This window comes from Pristiophorus japonicus, unplaced genomic scaffold (genome assembly GCF_044704955.1).
Source record: "Pristiophorus japonicus isolate sPriJap1 unplaced genomic scaffold, sPriJap1.hap1 HAP1_SCAFFOLD_489, whole genome shotgun sequence".
Classification (NCBI taxonomy): Eukaryota; Metazoa; Chordata; class Chondrichthyes; family Pristiophoridae; genus Pristiophorus; species Pristiophorus japonicus.
This window is the reverse complement of record NW_027254394.1, coordinates 235,144-254,439: the sequence shown is the minus strand read 5'-3', so window position 1 is coordinate 254,439 and position 19,296 is coordinate 235,144. Positions and strand designations below refer to the sequence as shown.

The window sequence follows — 19,296 nt, the reverse complement described above, 5'->3', positions numbered from 1 at the left end:
TCTGCCAACGATCCTGGGGATAGGATTGTGACAGAGGTAGGGCCGGATGGTGCGGCCGGGCCGTTCACCGTACCCTGTGCGGTCGACGGACTGGCCGCTGATGGCAACCTCCCGGAGGAGGACGGGGACCCGGTGGTGGACGCGGGAGAGGATTTAGAGTCCATCGGCAGTGAGGCAATGGATCTCCTCGTGTAGCCGCTGAGTCCACCCTCATTCCTGCCAAGGAACTCCGGGATTTTTTGGTGCAATGCCAGGGTCACCACAATAGAGCCCACCTGTCCAATGGACCAATGGTCCAAGTCGGTGCTGCTCATCAGGTCCGTCCGCCGTCAGAACCATGGGCGCGGACAGGAGCTGACCAAAAAAAGTCATCTTCAGCTGCACCGGCTCAGAACGTTCCTCACTGGGTTGCTGAGGGAGTGGAGGTCATCTCATGACTCCGTCCCTCCCCACAGTACGTTATTTAGAGGTTGCACTATGCTCTTGGCTCTTGTCATGAAGATAACCGTGGCCAGCCTCAACATCAATGGCGGCAGAGAGGCACGCTGAGAATTTAATAATTTTTCGCTCCTTCGGGAGGGGAAATATCTGGTGTGCTTCCTGCAAGAAACCCACACCGTGCCGGGAGATGGGGCCATGTGACTCCTGGAATGGCAAGGAGAGGTTCGCATGAGCCACCTCACTGCCACTTCTTGTGGGGTGGCTATCTTGCTGGCCCCACATTTTCAGCCGGAGATCTTGTGGGTCGAGAAGCCTGTGCCAGGCCGCTTGCTCCATGTCACGGTTCGCCTGGGGGACGTGCCGCTCCATTTAGTGAGCAAGTGCGTTTGTTCGAAGAATTATCCACTCTTCTAGGCTCCGTCAACGTCGGCGACTGCATTGTCCTCGGGGCGGGATTTTAATTGCACCCTCGAGGCGAGGGACCACTCCAGTGCCTTGCAGAGCTTGGCGGTGATAGAAACGTTGAGGGATCTGGTCGGGGCCTTCGACTTGGTGGATGTCTGGCGAAATCTCCATCCCGACTCCAGCACCTTCACTTGGGTGAGGCCTGGAAGAGGAAGGTCCAGAATCGACTGCTTGTACATTTCCCGGGCGTACGTCTCCTGAGTTCCGGCAGCTTCCATGCGGCCGGTGCCGTGCTCGGACCACCACCTGATGTGGGCGGAGCTTGCTTCGCTCCGTGTGCGGGTGGGGTCCGCGTACTGGCATTTTAACAACCTGCTGCTGGGGGATGAGCGGTTCCAGGATTCGTTCCGTCGGTTCTGGTCCGACTGGAGAAGGAAGCAGGGGGGCTTCCCCTCCTTGAGGCTATGGTGGGACGTGGGCAAGGCTGACTTCCGTCTCTTCTGTCAAGAGTACGCGAAGAGGTCGACCAAGAGGCGGGAGGCCAGGGTGGGGCGCCTGGAGAAGGAGATGCTCGACCTGGAGTCCCATCTCGGTCAAGTCGTGGAGGACCCGGCCCTGTGGACCGTGTACAAAGCGAAGAAGGCCACGCTGAAGGACCTGCAGCTCATCGGGTCCCGAGGCACATTCGTGAGGTCACGTATCTTGTTCCTCCGGGAGCTGGACCGCGGCTCCCCCTTCTACTCGCTGGAAAAAAGACGGGGTCCGTAAGCAGCTCTTCACGCTGCTGGCCGACGACGGATCTCTGGTCTCAGATCCGGAGGGCATCAGCCACAGGGCCTGAGACTATTACAGGGCTCTGTTCTCCCCGGATCCGTCCAGCGAAGAAGCGTGTAGAGTTTTGTGGGAGGACCTGCCGAAGGTCGGGCTGGATGGTGCCGAGAATCTGGATGATCTGCTGGGCCTGGCGGAGCTGACCGGTGCCCTCGACCAGCTCTTGAGGGGAAAGTCCCTGGGGCTAGATGGGCTGACCGTGGAATTCCACAGGGCATCCTTGGGGCCGACTACGTGCGGGTCCTGGGGGAAAGTCCGGCGACCGGGGAGATGCCCCTCTCTTGGCGCAGGGCAGTCATCGTCCTGCGGCCTATGAAGGGCGATCTCCGCCTACTTGAGAACTGGCGCCCGGTCTCCCTCCTCAGCACGGATTGCAAAATTTTTGCCAGGGCTGTGTCTGCTCGCCTTGGCGCCGTGCTAGACCACATGATCCACCCGACCAGTCCTACACGGTCCCGGGCCGGGCAATCCACGATAACATCTATCTGGTCCGGGACCTGGTCCACCATTCCCAGGAGGCTGGTCTGTCGATCGCCTTCCTTTCCCTCGACAGGAGAAGGCGTTCGACAGGATGGATCACGAGTATCTGTTCGGAACTATGCACACTGTCAGGTTCAGGACGCATTTCGTTGCCTGGATCTGACTTTTGTATGTGGCCGCGGAGTGTCTGATTAAGGTTAATGGATCTTTGACGGCACCCCTTCGCTTTGGGATAGGTGTGCGCCAGGGATGCCCCATGTCCAGCCAGTTATATGCCATATGAGTGGAGCCTTTCCTGCGCCTCTTGCGGAAGAGGTTGACGGGATTGGCTCTGCAAGGGTCGGACGTGGAGGTCGTCCTCTCGGCTTACGCCGATGATCTGCTCCTCATGGTCGAGGATCCCATTGAACTGCGGAGGATGCGTGAGTGCCAGGAGATTTACTCGGCCGCATCCTCCGCCAGGATCAACTGAGAGAAATGTTCCGGACTCCTGGTGGGTGAGTGGCAGGTAGACTCCCTGCCGGAGGAGCTCAGAGGAGCACGACCCATCTCCTCTATCTGGGAGTCTACCTTAGCCTTGCCGAGGAAGCCTGGCCGGCGAACTGGCAAGAGCTGGAGGCCAAATTGCCACTTGCCGAGGGCGCTGGACAGGACTGCTCCGAGTGCTGTCCTACAGGGGTCGAGCGCTAGTCATAAACCAGCTGGTGGCCGCTATGCTGTGGTACTGGCTGGTCACTTTGACCCCTCCCCCTGCATTTGTCACCAAGATGCAGAAAAAGCTGGTGGACTTCTTCTGGAACAACAGGAAGCACTGGTTCTCTGCTGCGGTTCTGAGTCTCCTGCTGAAGGAGGGCAGGCATTGGTGTGCATCAGCACCCAGCACGCGACTTTCCATCTTCAGACCCTGCAGAGATAGCTGTATGTTGAGCCCCCTCCTCGGTGGTGTGTGCTGGCGATGTATTTCTTCCGCCAGCAGTACAGCCTCAATTATGATACGCAGTTCCTGTTTGTGAGCCTGGGGGGTGTCAGGACCACCATGTGGGGGCTGCCCACCTTTTACCAGGAACTCATCAGGGTCTGGAACAGAGTCGCCACCAAGCGCAGCTCTCCCCCGTCTGGAGTGGCGGCTGTCCTTTGGGAGCCGCTGCTCAGGAATCTGTACCTCCACCACCGCGATTTTAGGTGGCAGGCGGACGAGAGGGTTGTGGCTGGCGAGGTGACCAGGGTCAGGGACCTGCTCGATGGCGAGGAGCGTGCTGGATGGTGCCTGAAGAGCTGGCACGGCACCTATCCTGGTCTGGCATGTGGCCAATGCCATCGAGTCGCTAAAAACAGCCCTGGGCCCTGACTCCGTTAGGTGTGTCGAGGATGCTCAAGCACGAGGGGCGATCCCGTCCAAACTGACCCCGTCCGGACGGAATTCCTCATCGGCACCAAGCCCCGAAACCTCTTTCAGGAGCCGGTGCCTCACAATTTGAGCCTCTTCCGGGAAATCCCCTCCGTGCCTTTCAGTTCTGCGCGGAGGGGTTTCCTGTACGGGCTGCTCCTGCACACTCTCTACCTTGCCATCCTCGTCTGCCGTCTGGACATGCAATGGTGCACCATCTTCCCGTCCGGATGAGGTGGGGGTCCCCAATGGAGTGCACTCTATGCAGGAGTCCTCCCTTTATTTATTGGGGATTTGGCCAGGAGGGTGTTGCACGGAGCAATCCCGTGCAATCGATTTTTAAGTCAGTTCACGGACTCCCAGGCCGCCTGTAATTTCTGCGGTCTGGAAGAGTCCGTGTTCCATATTTATATTGAGTGTGTGAGGTTGCAGGCCCTGTTCCAATATTTGAAGGGGCTGCTCCTCAAATTCTGGTTGCACTTCAGTCCTACACTCCTGATCTTTGGGCACCTTGTGCAGAGGGGAGCGGGCAGGTCGGAGGGCCTCCTCATAGGACTGCTCCTGGGCATGGCCAAGGAGTCCATCAGCATGTCCAGGCAGCGGGCGGTCGACGGGGTCGTTCAGCCTGACTGCCTGCCTCTCTTCCGCGGTTACATCCGAGCCAGGGTGTCCCTGGAGATGTCCCTGGAGATGGAGCACGCAGTGTCCACCGGTACGCTCACGGCCTTCCACAGGAGGTGGACACCAGAGGAACTGGAGTGTATCATCACCCCGAGCAACCAAATTTTAATTTGATCATTAAAGTTTAAAAGTTAATTTGTTTAATTTGCCGCTTTTAGTATCCCCCGTTAACAAGGGTCACTTGATTTATAGGTTCACAAAAATAATTGTGGAGCTGTTCCAGGAACTTGATTTAAAGTTTCTACTTAAAATAGTGTAGAACTGTTGCATTGTGAGTGGCTTAGCCAGTCATGTGATGTTGACAAGACTCAATAAAACCCCAATCAGTTGGGCCCAGGTCATCCACGATGAGGTATGCAGTTGTGAGCCTCGTGGATGAACTGGTAATGTGTAGTGGGATTGTTAAACCTTTGTTAATAAACCAACTAGTTCTTGATAGCAAAGAACCCAAGAAGTAAATGCATTACAGAGGGGTTTAGCGAGGGAGCTCGAGGGAGTCGGGCTGAGGCAATGAAAGGCTTTTCCACCAATGGGGGGAGGGGAAGGGGGAGTGAATGCACAGTTAAAGAAGCAAAGAGTGCCGGGGTTATCGGCCTGGAGGAGGTTACAGAAGGTTGGAGGTGGGACAAGGCCAGTCAGAGATTTGAAGCTGAGGACAAGAGTTTATATTTAGTGCATTGAGGGACAGGGAGCCTCTGTACGATGACAGTGAGGAGGATTTCCTGTGGGACAGGATATGAGCGACTGAGGATGTGAGGCCAGCAATGAGAGCATTGGAGCCATCAAGGCCAGAGGTGACAGGAGCATGGATAAGGATGTCAGTGTTGTAGGGTATCAGGTGTGACCTTGGGCAGGGCCACTTCAATGCTGTGAGCTGGAATTGGACTGGACAGATTGGAACAGGCAGCATTGAGAGGGTTGGGCTTGGAGTTTAGGTGAAGATGGGTCAGCAGGCAGAGAGGACAGGCGGGTGGGTGGCTTGTTTGAGGAGGGGATTGATGACTGGTTTTGAATGTTTGAGGAAAGTCACTAGTAGTGTGAGCTACACAGTAAATGTTATGTCTTTTTCGATGCTCTGATAATGACTCCACGAGGCAGTGTGTTGTACTTGAACTGTAGTGACCTTAGTCCTTTATTGATAACTCCAGCGTGAGGATTACACCTGGTGGCCTGCCTTTTATACTGGGCCAGGCACACCTGTACAGGTAACCTACAAGTCTCCCACTGCAGTGCCCTCTGGTGGCACACCTTGTAATAGTGCAAGCAGTAACCATGTCGGGTACATGACATCGCTCTCCCCCAAGCCTTTAGTGCAAATCGCCTCTGCATTGACTGTGCTCTGGGCTTAGCTCTATCTGGTTGACCCTTGGCGGGTCGTTTCTATTTTGGGTGAGTGGTTGGTGTTTCGTTGGCAGTAGAGTGCTGGTGGTTACTGTTTGTGTGTGTGTCCATGACCACTCCATTCTCTCCCCCCACATATAGATTATGCCGGAGGTTCATTGCATTCATATACATTCAAGACCAGAAAAACAAGTTTGCATTACATTTGAGGTGACACGCCATGGTGCACAACTCTGGCCCCAGGGACGCAGGCTACTACATTGGGTAGCTCACTGGACCTGTGTGCTCCCGATTGGTGTCTGCCCACTGCATTGGTTGAGTGCAGTTGAAATCCTACATCGCACAACGTTTCATTACTCATTATAAATAACTTGTAGCTCCGATCGTGATCACGCACCTTTTCTTTGTTTATTGCATGTACACAACGCTGATCATCAATTTCACATCTTACATCTGGCTCACCGTTGACATTACATTGTTTGAAAATGTGGAACAGTCCCTTTAAGTGTGGTGGGTTGCAGGCCTCCTTTAAGAGAGCTTTGCCATCTTTACCCCAATCCTCTTCTCTGGTGCCACGTGTTGCTCCATCAGCGCAGCACCTCGTGGTCTGGCCGTCGCCATCTTTTTCTTCGGCGCATCACCTCGTGGTTTGGGCGCCATCTTCCCTCCATCCACGATGTCGACTGCGGTGATCCTCTTCTCCCCGGGATCTGCCACCGAAGCTGGGAAGTCGCCTTCGGATCCAATTTTCTTCCTCCGGAGTCCTGCCACTGGAGCCTGGAAGGTGTGTTCGGGTTGTCTCAGCTGGATCATCTCCACGTGCTGAGCGGTCTGTGCCTCGGGTGCTGTGCTGGTCTGCTTGCTGATGCCGGGTCCACCCTCAAGTGAGGGCTTGCTGTGCCTCCGAGCGCGGAGGATGTCGATTGCTGGAGGGATGAAGTCCTCCCACTTGCAATGGATCTTCTCCATCCACCTTCTTCCGAGTAGCATTGGTGCATCACCTGCAACAATCCACAGAGGTAACTTGTGCACCACGCCATCATGGAGTACCTTTACATTCGCAGTACCAACAACTGGGATAAGTTCATCGGTGCAGGTGCGCAGCTTTGCCTGAACCAGGACCAACTTGGTTCATTCAGCCTGATTGTCCCATAACCTCTCAAAGGTTTCTTGATTCATTACTGACTGGCTCGCCCCTGTGTCCACTTCCATGAAGACTGGAACACCATCTATCTCAACTTCCATCCTCAATGGGGAACCTTCGGTGATGTAGGTAAACGTGCTATACAGCTCATCATGGGGCTAAGCTGCCTCTCTGCCTATCGTTTCATAATCTACGCTGGATTCATGGCCATCTGCAGACTCTTCATCGACACAGTGAGTCATATTTCTCTTACACATTCGCTTGAGGTGGCCCTTTGTGCTGCAGCCTTTACACACAGTCTTTAAAACGGCACTGGTGAGCCCTGTGATTCCCTCCGCAATGCCAGAATGGAGCTACTCGGTTAGTGCCCCTCGGCGAACTCTGAGTTAAGGGCCTCAGGGGTCTGTTCTCTCTTCCCTGAGAAGGTTCACGTTCTACAGTCCAGCCTCTAAAAGACGCCACTCTGTGCATAGTACTTGCAGGGTTTGAGTCCTGAGGATGGGCCATCTGCCTAGAAACGCAGGTCGAGGTCATGAATGTCTGGCTCACAGAGATGGCCTTCTGCAGTGTGACTGTGGTATCCGCAGACAGTAGCTAATGAAGAAGGCTCTCATGGCCGATTCCAATGACAAAAATGTCTCGCAGCGCTTCAGTGATGTGGTCGCCAAAATCACACGGTGCCACCAGCCTCCTGAGGTCTGCAGCATATTTTGCAATTTCTTGGCCGTCGGTGGGTGCTGAACCAGTGTCTGGCTGTGAGGATGCTCTCCTTGGGCTTCAGTTGCTCTTGGATCAGCGTTACAAGCTCCTTGTACGTCTTGGTCGTTGTCTTCGCTGGTGCCAGCAAGTCCCTGACAAGGTCATAGATGATGGGCCCACAACTGGTTAGCAGGATAGCTCTGCACTTATCAGCCAGTGTGGCCGGGTTTTCTCCTGCCAGGTCTTTGCTGTGAAGAAATGATCGAGCCTCTCCACAAAGACATCCCAATCATCAGCATCGGCAAACTGCTGCAATGTACCAAGGGTAGCCATTTTCACGTGAAGGTTCCTAATCTCGTCGCCAATTGTTATCTTTAGATACGCTGACAATGATTGCATGAGGCAATGTGTTGTACTTGAACTGTAGTGACCTTAGTCCTTTATTGGTAACTCCAGAGTGAGGATCACACCTGGTGGTCTGCCTTTTATACTAGGTCAGGCACACCTGTACAGGTAACTTGCAAGTCTCCCACTGCGGTTCCCTCTGGTGGCATACCTTGTAATAGTGTAAGCAGTAACATGTCAGACACATGACAGTAAGGGATAAAGAGGAGTCAGGAGGTGTATGGAGAAGAAATCACTTGGCCAGGGTGTGAGCATCATTTGGGAAATAAGTGAAGAGAAGGCATGGGAGGGAGATTGGGGAGAATCTGCAGTGATGGGGATCAGGGAGGAAGACTCGGGGAGGTTGGGGAGGAAGTGGCAGAGGCAGCTGTATGCATGAAGCAAAGAAATCCTGGAGCTTTTCATATCAGGCCATATAATGATCAGTTGTTTAGAATTTACTGAAGCTCAGGTGAGCTGCCTGCAGTTTTCATTGAAACATTTCAGACATTTATCAACCTTCAGACCGGTTTTTAAGTGATTGATATTTTCCCATTAAAGGTGCAGTTGTCCCTGTCCTGACCCAGTCTCCGAGCCTGGAACGTGTCACAGAGGGTCACACGGCGAGGTTACAGTGCACCATGCGGAACGCCAGAGTGAGTGACACCGATGTCCACTGGTACCGGCAACTACCGGGGCAAGATACGGAGTGGGTTTTAACACATGAGGCAAGTGGCAGCACACGAGGGAGCCCAGGTTCCACTGACCGTCTCCAGCCTTCCAGAGACACCTCCAATAACAGCTTCATTCTGACAGTCACAGACGTGCAGCCCAGTGACACTGCCGCCTATTACTGTAAAGTGTGGGGCGATATCAGCGGGAGCGGAACCCAGCTCAATGTAACCAGTAAGTATAAGTTACATTTGGTTTTATTCATAATAGCATTACTACAGAGAGGGTAATTTTACAACAATACACTCCCAGTCGAGAGGCACACACACACTGGGAGCATGGACTGGAGAATTGGGGCTGTGATGTTGTGGCCCTATATCTGACCCACATTCCATGGGACTGTGGCTTCTCACTGGGAGCACGGCATTGTGGGATCCCTCTTATACACACTTCACTTCTCAATAGAACACAGAAGCTTCCCAAACTTGATGGAAATATATTGTTTCGCCTAAAGTGTGATTTCACTTACACTGACAGGGATTAGGAATTCTAAGGCGATTCGATTCTTTTAAAATTCAACATTACTAAACGTTAAAGTGCCAGTAATCCGTCACAGTGCAACTCAGCAGCAGATAGTTTTGCAATCATTTCTCACATTTATCTGCACCTATTTTCTCCTCGTGATGGTCCAGTCCACAGGCCCTGACTCCTTGCCCAAGTTACCATTCACACCCACACATATCCCCGTCAGTGTTACCCTGCATTTGCTTTTTGATGCATGGTCCCTTTAACGGGCGGCGCGGCCCATTCAAAGTTTCACATCGGGAAAGCTGAACCCGGGCTGTGCTGATCTCCCCCTCCCCCACATCCCCCCCACCACATCACCCCTCCCCCTCCCCCACGTCCCCTCCCCCATCCAATCACCCCTCCCCCTCCCCCACGTCCTCTCCCCCACCCACATCACCCCTCCCCCTCCCCCACGTCCCCTCCCCCATCCAATCACCCCTCCCCCTCCCCCACGTCCCCTCCCCCACACACATCACCCCTCCCCCTCCCCCACGTCCTCTCCCCCACCCACATCACCCCTCCCCCACGTCGTCCCCCACCCACATCACCCCTCCCCCACGTCCCCCCCAACCACATCACCCCTCCCCCTCCCCACGTCCCTTCTCCCTCCCCCACGTCCCCTCCCCCACGTCCCCTCCCCCTCCCCCACGTCCCCTCCCCCTCCCTCACGTCCCCTCCCCCACCAACGCCCCCTCTCCGCCACCCACATCCTGCTCCCCCACGTCCCCTCCCCAACCCACTTCCCCCCTCCCCCACCCACATCCCCCCTCCCCCACGTCTCCTCCCCCACGTCTCCTCCCCCACCCACATCCCCCCTCCCCCACCCACATCCCCATGTCTCCGCACATCCCCTCCCCTCCCCCACCCACATATCCCTCCCTTACCCTCGATTTAATTCCTAAGTTGATTTTTATGCTGCTCCTTTCCGCTCCCGACAGGATTTGTTCATTTTTTGTAAATTCACCTGAAATAATGATTTGTGGTTAATTCTATAAAAATTGTTTGGCTGGGATTTGCGATGTTCTGGGCAGAGGATGTGTTCCCCCTCGCACCAAGTGCAGTTATTGAAGTAGGGCAGGGATGACCATCACTGGTATAACATTGAGACAAACACCATGCGCTGTATATTTTAGGTACTTGCTGTCTCACAATACAAGCTGTTCTCGCTCCACAGTCCCATTGACCAGTTTTATGCTCCGACTTCCTTCTGTTTGAATCAAACTTTGATAAAGTTTACACTTGTATTATCCAAGCTTTTATATAATCTTACAGCACAGAAAGAGGCCATTCGGCCCATCGTGCCCGTGCTGGCTCTTTGAAAGAACGATCCAATTATTCCCACTGCCCCTGCTCTTTCCCCACAGCCCTGCAATTTTATTCCTTTTCAAATATTTATCCAATTCCATTTTGAAAGTTACTATTGAATCTTCCACCGCCCTTTCAGGCAGCGCATTCCAGATCACAGCAACTCGCTGCGTAAAAAGGAATTCTCATCTCTTTCCCCCCTCCCCCCTGGTACTTTTGTTAATTATCGTCAATCTGTGTGCTCTGGTTACTGATCCTCCCCACACTGGAAACATTTCATCCTCATTTACTCCAGCAAAACCCCTCAGAATTTTGAACGCCTCGATTAAATTCCCCTGTGACTTCACTGCTCTAAGGAGAACAATCCTAACTTCTTCAGTCTCTCCACATAACTGAAGTCCCTCATCTCTGGTCACATTCTAGTAAATCTCCTCTGCACCCTCGCCAAGGCCTTGACATCGTTCCTAAAGTGTGGTGCCCAGAATTGGACACAATAGTCCAGCTGAGGCCTAACCAGTGATGTATGGAGGTTTAGCATCACTTCCTTGCTTTTGTACTCTACACCTCGATTTATAAACCCAGGGTTTTTTAGCTCTTTTAAAGCCTCATCAACTTGTCCTGCCACTATGAAGATTTGTGTATGTGAACCCCCAGGGCTCCCTGTTCCTGCACCCACTTTATAATTGCACCATTTAGTTCATATTACCATTCCTCATTTTTCCTTCCAAAATGCATCACTTCACACTTCTCTGCATTAAATTGCATCTGCCATGTATCTGCCCATTTCACCAGTCCTCCTGGAGGCTGCTGCTTTCCTCCTCATCTGCAAACTTTGAAATTATGCCCTCTATACCCCAGTCTATTTTCAGCATTTAAAAACCTGCTTCATGTCCTCTCTCAATGAAATATCCCTGCTCCAGTGAGAACTAATCTAATTCTATCGTCACACTTCTACACAGGGTATGGTGAGGCCACACCTGGAGTACTGCGTGCAGTTTTAGTCTCCGTATTTACGGAAGGATAGACTTGCATTGGAGGCTGTTCAGAGAAGGTTCACCAGGTTGATTCCGGAGATGGGCAGAAAAGTTGAGCTGAGTCCATGATCGGATTAGCCATGATCTTATTGAATGGCGGAGCAGGCTCGAGGAGCCAAATGGCCTACTCCTCCTCCTACATAAGAACAGAAGAACATAAGAATTAGGAACAGGAGTAGGCCATCTAGCCCCTCGAGCCTGCTCCGCCATTCAACAAGATCATGGCTGATCTGGCCGTGGACTCAGCTCCACTTACCCGCCCGCTCCCCATAACCCTTAATTCCCTTATTGGTTAAAAATCTATCCATCTGTGACTTGAATACATTCAATGAGCTAGCCTCAACTGCTTCCTTGGGCAGAGAATTCCACAGATTCACAACCCTCTGGGAGAAGAAATTCCTTCTCAACTCGGTTTTAAATTTGCTCCCCCATATTTTGAGGCTGTGCCCCCTAGTACAAGTCTCCCCGAACCTCTCTGCCTCTATCTTGTCTATCCCTTTCATTATTTTAAATGTTTCTAATAAGATCACCCCTCATCCTTCTGAACTCCAACGAGTAAAGACCCACTCTACTCAATCTATCATCATCAGGTAACCCCCTCATCTCCGGAATCAGCCTCTGTACCCGCTTCAAGCTAGTAAATCCTTCCTTTAGTAAGGTGACCAAAACTGCACGCAGTACTCCAGGTGCGGCCTCACCAATACCCTATACAGTTGCAAAAGGACCTCCCTGCTTTTGTACTCCATCCCTCTCGCAATGAAGGCCAACATTCCATTCGCCTTCCTGATTACCTGCTGCACCTGCAAACTAACTTTTTGGGATCCATGCACAAGGACCCCCAAGTCCCTCTGCCTAACAGCATGTTGTAATTTCTCCCCATTCAAATAATATTCCCTTTTACTGTTTTTGTTCCCAAGGTGGATGACCTCACACTTTCCGACATTGTATTCCATCTGCCAAAGCTTAGCCCATTTGCTTAACCTATCTAAATTTCTTTGCAGCCTCTCTGTGTTCTCGACACAACCGCTTTCCCACTAATCTTTGTGTCATCTGCAAATTTTGTTACACTGCACTCTGTCCTCTCTTCCAGGTCATCTGTGTATATTGTAAACAGTTGTGGTCCCAGCACCGATCCCTGTGGCACACCACTAACACCGATTTCCAACCTGAAAAGGACCCATTTATCTCGACTCTCTGCTTTCTGTTAGCCAGCCAATTCTCGATCCATGCTCATACATTTCATCTCACTCCGCGTACTTTTATCTTCTACAGTAACCTTTTGTGTTGCACCTTATCGAATGCCTTTTGAAAATCTAAATACACCACATCCATCGGTACACCTCTATCCACCATGCTCGTTATATCCTCAAAGAATTCCAGTAAATTAGTTAAACATGATTTCCCCTTCATGAATCCATGCTGCGTCTGCTTGATTGCACTATTCCTATCTAGATGTCCCGCTATTTCTTCCTGAATGATAGTTTCAAGCATTTTCCCACTACAAATGTTAAACTAACCAGCCTATAGTTACCTGCCTTTTGTCTGCCCCCTTTTTTAAACAGAGGCGTTACATTAGCTGCTTTCCAATCCGCTGGTACCTCCCCAGAGTCCAGAGAATTTTGGTAGATTATAACGAATGTATCTGCTATAACTTCCGCCATCTCTTTTAATACCCTGGGATGCATTTCATCAGGACCAGGGGACTTGTCTACCTTGAGTCCCATTCGCCTGTCCAGCACTACCCCCCTAGTGATAGTGATTGTCTCAAGGCCTCCCTTCCCACATTCCCGTGACCAGCAATTTTTGGCATGGTTTTTGTGTCTTCCACTGTGAAGACCGAAGCAAAATAATTATTTAAAGTCTCAGCCATTTCCACATTTCCCATTATTAAATCCCCCTTCTCATCTTCTAAGGGACCAGCATTTACTTTTGTCACTCTTTTCCATTTTATATATCTGTAAAAGCTTTTACTATCCGTTTTTATGTTTTGCGCAAGTTTACCTTCGTAATCTATCTTTCCTTTCTTTATTGCTTTCTTAGTCATTCTTTGCTGTCGTTTAAAATTTTCCCAATCTTCTAGTTTCCCACTAACCTTGGCCACCTTATACGCATTGGTTTTTAATTTGATACTCTCCTTTATTTCCTTGGTTATCCACGGCTGGTTATCCCTTCTCTTACCGCCCTTCTTTTTCACTGGAATATATTTTTGTTGAGCACTATGAAAGAGCTCCTTAAAAGTCCTCCACTGTTCCTCAATTGTGCCACCATTTAGTCTGTGTTTCCAGTCTACTTTAGCCAACTCTGCCCTCATCCCACTGTAGTCCCCTTTGTTTAAGCATAGTACGCTCGTTTGAGACACTACTTCCTCACCCTCAATCTGTATTACAAATTCAACCATACTGTGATCACTCGTTCCGCGAGGATCTTTTATGAGGAGATCATTTATTATTCCTGTCTCATTACACAGGACCAGATCTAAGATAGCTTGCTCCCTTGTAGGTTCTGTATCATACTGTTCTCAGAAACAATCCCATATGCATTCTATGAATTCCTCCTCCAGGCTACCCCGTGCGATTTGATTTGACCAATCGATCAGTAGGTTAAAATCCCCCCCATGATTACTGCTATTCCTTTTTCACATGCCTCCATTATTCCCTTGATTATTGCCCGCCCCACCGTGAAGTTATTATTTGGGGGCCTATAAGTGACTTTTTCCCCTTACTATCTCTAATCTCCACCCACAATGATTCAACATTTTGTTCATTAGAGCCAATATCGTCTCTCACAACTGCCCTGATATCATCCTTTATTAACAGAGCTACCCCACCTCCTTTCCCTTCTTGTCTATCTTTCCGAATCGCCAGATACCCCTGTATGTTTAATTCCCAGTCTTGGTCTTGCAACCACATTTCTGTATTGGCCACCAAATCATACCCATTTGTAATGATTTGTGCCGTCAACTCATTTACTTTATTTCGAATGCCGCGTGCTTTTAGGTAGACTGTTTTAAGACTAGTTTTTAAAGCATGATTTTTAGTTTTGACCCTTCCTCCAGCCCCTTTATATTCAGTGGCCCTTTTTGTTTTTTGCCTTGGATTTCTCTGCCCTCCACTTTTACTCATCTCCTTTCTGTCTTTTGCTTTTGTCTCCTTTTTGTTTCCCTCTGTCTCCCTGCATTGGTTCCCATCCCCCGCCATATTAGTTTAACTCCTCCCCAACAGCACGAGCAAACACTCCCCCCAGGACATTGGTTCCGGTCCTGCCTAGGTGCAGACCGTCCGGTTTGTACTGGTCCCACCTCCCCCAGAACCTGTTCCAATGTCCGTAACTTCTTATGTTCTTATCCACAGCTCTCGCCCACTCTGCTGCTATAACTCTGCCTGGAGTGCATGGGAGGGCTGCAAATTATTCCTGGACCCGGATATGCCTGGTCCCAGCCTTCCATTGGCCTTTTGGAGGCACCAGGGATAGACACTAAGAGAAAGAACCTGCACTTCTATAGCGCCTTTCAGTCTCGGGATGTCCCAAAGCACTTTACATAAGCCAATGAAGTACATGTGAAGTGTAGTCTCTGTTGTAATTTAGGAAACACACAAGGTCCCACAAACAGCGATTAAATAAATAGCCAGATCATGTGTTTTAGGTATAAATGTTGGCCTGGACACTGGGAGAACTCCCCTGCTAATCTTCGAATAATGCCGTGAGATCTTTTACATCCAACTGAGATGCCAATCTTGGTTTGACATCTCATTTCAATAACAGCACCTCCAACAGTGCAGCACACCCTCCATACTGCACTGGAGTGTCTAGATATGTGCTGGGATCTCTGGAGTGGGACTTGAACCCACGAATTTTGACTCTGAGAAAGAAAGATTTGAATTTCTACAGTGCTTTTCATGACCTCATGATGTCCCAAAGCACTTTACAGCCAATGAAGTACTTGTTCAAATGTAGACACTGTTGTAATGTAGGAAACACGGCAGCTACTTTGCACACAGCAAGCTCCCATAAACAGCAATGTGATAATGGCCAGGGCACTGGGGATAACTTCCCTGCTCTTCTTCAAAATAGTGCCGTGGGATCTTTTACATCCACTTGAGAGAGCAGACGGGGCCTCGGTTTAACAACTCATTCAAAAGCTGGCACCTCGGACAGTGCAGCGCTCCCTCAGCACTGCACTGGGAGTGTCAGCCTACTGCACTCCATACTGCACTGGAATGTCTAGATATGTGCTGAAGTCTCTGGAGTGGGACATGAACCCATAACCTTCTAACTCCAAATGTTATAAATTGTTAAGCTTTGAACGCTGGAGAAATATATTTCTTTGTGTCAGACTCCATATATTTCCCATGTACAGATCCATTGGCTGATCCGGTCCTTGTTCAGCATCCAACAGTCAGCAAGGTCCCAGAGGGTGAAACCGTGCAGTTACAATGTGCCATGTACAATGCCAGTGTGAGTGACGCTGATGTCCACTGGCACTGCCAGCGACCCGGGAACAACAGCGAGTGGGTGATGAGCCAGTTTGTGAATGGCACCATTACCAAGTCCTGGGGTTTCCACGACCGTTTTCTGCCTTCCAGGAACATCATCAGTAACAGTTACATTCTGACCATCGTGAATGTGTCCCTCAGTGATACTGCTGCCTACAGCTGCAGTGTGTGGAGCTACATCTATGGAGCAGGGACCCAGCTCAATGTAACCGGTAAGTCAATGTTAACTCACACTGGCAGGGTCACAGTAACAGCTCCTTACTGGGAACATGTATAACCTTCACACAGTGGGGTGGACCAGTGGAAATATACCGTCAGACACAGTGGTTACTGTCGTGCTGTGGAACAGAGAGTGGGAATGTTGTTAGTGATGTGCGAAATGCCAGAGTTGAATAGTGGCGATGTAAGAATGGATCAAAACTCTGGAACAACAACAAAACATACGGAATGTCTCGGCCAGTCTGTTTTTTGTGGAGAAAACGGAGGAGTTGACATTTTGGGTGTGGGCCAATCAGAACAAAAGGGAAGGGAGAGGGGAAAACAGACATGGGAAAAGAAATGGGCACACTTATTTGTACTGCAAAAATGGCCGCCATGCTCCACCCTTTGTCAATGATTGGTCCTTGTGGAGGATAAGCCACACCCTGAAGTTTCACTGGAATGTGTAACTGGAACCGCCCATCCCAAGGTCTCACTGACTTTGCAAATTGTACTTCGATCCACTTTGACTTCCTGAAGCGACAGAGTACAGAGCTCCCCAGAAGACAGCAAGGGCCTTACCCCAGTCCAGGTACATCCCTCCCCCAGCCAAAGTACCTTACCCCAGTCCAAGTATATCCCTCCCCCAGTCAAAGTACCTTACCCCAGACCAAGTATATCCCTCCCCCAGTCAAAGTACCTTACCCCAGACCAAGTATATCCCTCCCCCAGCCAAAGTACCTTACCCCAGTCCAGGTATATCCCTCCCCCAGCCAAAGTACCTTACCCCAGTCCAAGTATATCCCTCCCCCAGTCAAAGTACCTTACCCCAGACCAAGTACATCCCTCCCCCAGCCAAAGTACCTTACCCCAGTCCAAGTGCATAGCTAGAGGATTTGATTATCGGAGCAGGGAGGTCTTACTGCAGTTGTACAGGGCCTTGGTGAGGCATCACCTGGAATATTGTGTTCAGTTTTGGTCTCCTAATCTGAGGAAGGACATTCTTGCTATTGAGGGAGTGCAGCGAAGGTTCACCAGACTGATTCCAGGGATGGCTGGACTGACATTTGAGGAGAGACTGGATCAACTGGACCTTAATTCACTGGAGTTTAGAAGGATGAGAGGGGATCTCATAGAGACTTATAAGATTCTGACGGGACTGGACAGGTTAGATGTGGGAAGAATGTTCTCGATGTTGGGGAAGTCCAGAACCAGGGGACATAATCTTAGGATAAGGGGTAGGCCATTTAGGACTGAGATGAAGAGAAACTTCTTCACTCAGAGAGTAGTTAACCTGTGGAATTCCCTGCCAAAGAGAGTTGTTGATGCCAGTTCATTGGATATATTCAAGAGGGAGTTAGATATGGCCTTTACGGCTAAAGAGATCAAGGGGTATGGAGAGAAAGCAGGAAAAGGTTACTGAGGGAACTTAACGGTTGTGCTTATATTAAACCTGGTTTTAATGTTATACCGAGGGGGAGCTCTCTGTCTCGGTTGTGCTTATATTAAACCTGGTTTTCTGAAGGACAGGAATCCGAGTCTTTACTCGATTCACCTTACTGCTATTGAACTATACGTCACCTTTTGATATTTTACAGAGTTATCTGAAAAGCGGTCTCTGAATATCATCATCAGCATTGCAGTCTGTGCCCTGGTATTAGCCGCCTTACTCTGCATCTTCATAGCCGCAGTATTCTACGTGAAAAAATGGGCATGTTTTCAAAGCAGATTAAAAGCGGAAGGGTAAATACAGTTTCATTTCCTGTCTCATTTCAGTCTGATATTGATTGGTGCAGGGGATGGAATCAGCCCAAGAATGGGGGCAGACTAGCTGGGGACTGAGGGTTTTCTCTTGCTGTACAGGTCAATAAATACAAACATAAACAGCATTAAATCACCCAGTTATAAAATACACTGCAACTTCTCAGGTAATTAAAGGAGTTTTGTGTTTTACACCCTCTCTTTCAGTGTTTCTCTCCTTCTCCTCTGCCTCTCTCTGTCCATCTGTATCGCCCGCTCTCTCTCTCTCTCTCTCGCTGCCACACACTCTCATTGTCCCACCTGTTTTCTCCATGTGACTGTATCTCAACCTTTCCCTCCCTTTCTCTTATTGTCCTTCTGTATCTCTGTCCCGTGCTCTTGTTGTTGTGTTTTCTCTCTCTGCCCTTCCCTCCTTCTGCACCTTTGAAATTTTACGGCTGGAATTTTCCAGGTGGGAGCGCTGCTTCAGGCTGTGCGCTCAGCCGGGGGTCCATGTGCTCACGGCCTTGTGTCTTCCATATAACTGCCAATGTAAAGCGTCTATCTGTCTGTAACTCATCTACTCCTTTTATCACTTTGAACATCTCGATCAAATCCTCCCTCAATCTTCCTGTTTGAAGAAAATTCCATCTCAGTCGCTCGAGCCTATCCTTGTAACACAGACCCCCTCATCCTTGGTAACTCTGGGAATATCTGGTGCCATACTTCCCAGTCAGTGGGTCATAACGGAAAGGCACCTGGGCCAGGAAATAGTGCGGGGAATCCTGTTAGACCGCTCTAATGCACGTGTGGAAAATGTGCAGGAGCCCATTTTACATCTTGTAATCTGTGGAAATGAATGCTAATGATGGCTAGCAGCATTCCCCAGTTTTCCCAGGAGCAATGTCCATTGTGCTCTGCTCACCCACATAAAGTGAGCCAGTGCTTTCAGCAGGTCGGTACGCAAAGGGCTTCTGGCTTTTCCACAGCAGCGTTTTTGATGATGAACGTGGGATTTGAGAGCTGCGGCTGGTGATTGTATTTTTTAAAGTGCAGTTTTGTTTTATTTGTTGTGATGCACTGCATTGGAATTATTCCATATCACAGGATTCGCCAAAGTCCAAGGCATTGTTGTTGGTATCCGTGCCCACTTTGGACCCTACACATTACACCACAGTCTTCCTGAACTCCAGGGGTTTCTAACCCCCTCAATGTGCAGTTCAGTGACCAGCTCATCATGCGGTGAATGTTCTGATCCCTCCATTTTAAGACCGTCCACTGTGCCTAAACTCTTTCAAGGAGAAGGCAGACTGGGATCATGGCTCCTGAGAGACAAAGGCTATCCTCTGAGCTCTGGTTCCTGACATCATTGTGACAAGCGGGATCAAAGACACAACATGATGCACGCAGTCACCGGGATCATTCATCTCCAAGATGCACCAATGCTTTTCTAGTCCTGACCCCATCTACAAAATACACTGGCCCAATACACCC

At 50.2% G+C, this 19,296-nt stretch overlaps 1 protein-coding gene across 6 annotated transcripts in view; it reads left to right on the top strand.

The window, feature by feature from the left end:
- Positions 1-19,296, top strand: part of LOC139253271 (uncharacterized) — a 135,371-nt gene that overhangs the window by 80,011 nt on the left and 36,064 nt on the right. For 4 of the 6 annotated variants that reach the window (XM_070873482.1, XM_070873480.1, XM_070873483.1 and 1 more), the window contains exons 3-5: positions 8,355-8,699; positions 15,729-16,076; positions 17,661-17,805. In XM_070873482.1, the coding sequence (XP_070729583.1) occupies positions 8,355-8,699; positions 15,729-16,076; positions 17,661-17,805 (838 nt within the window). The remainder of the gene's footprint in view (positions 1-8,354; positions 8,700-15,728; positions 16,077-17,660; positions 17,806-19,296) is intronic. The other 2 variants (XM_070873485.1, XM_070873484.1) reach the window with 2 other exon arrangements.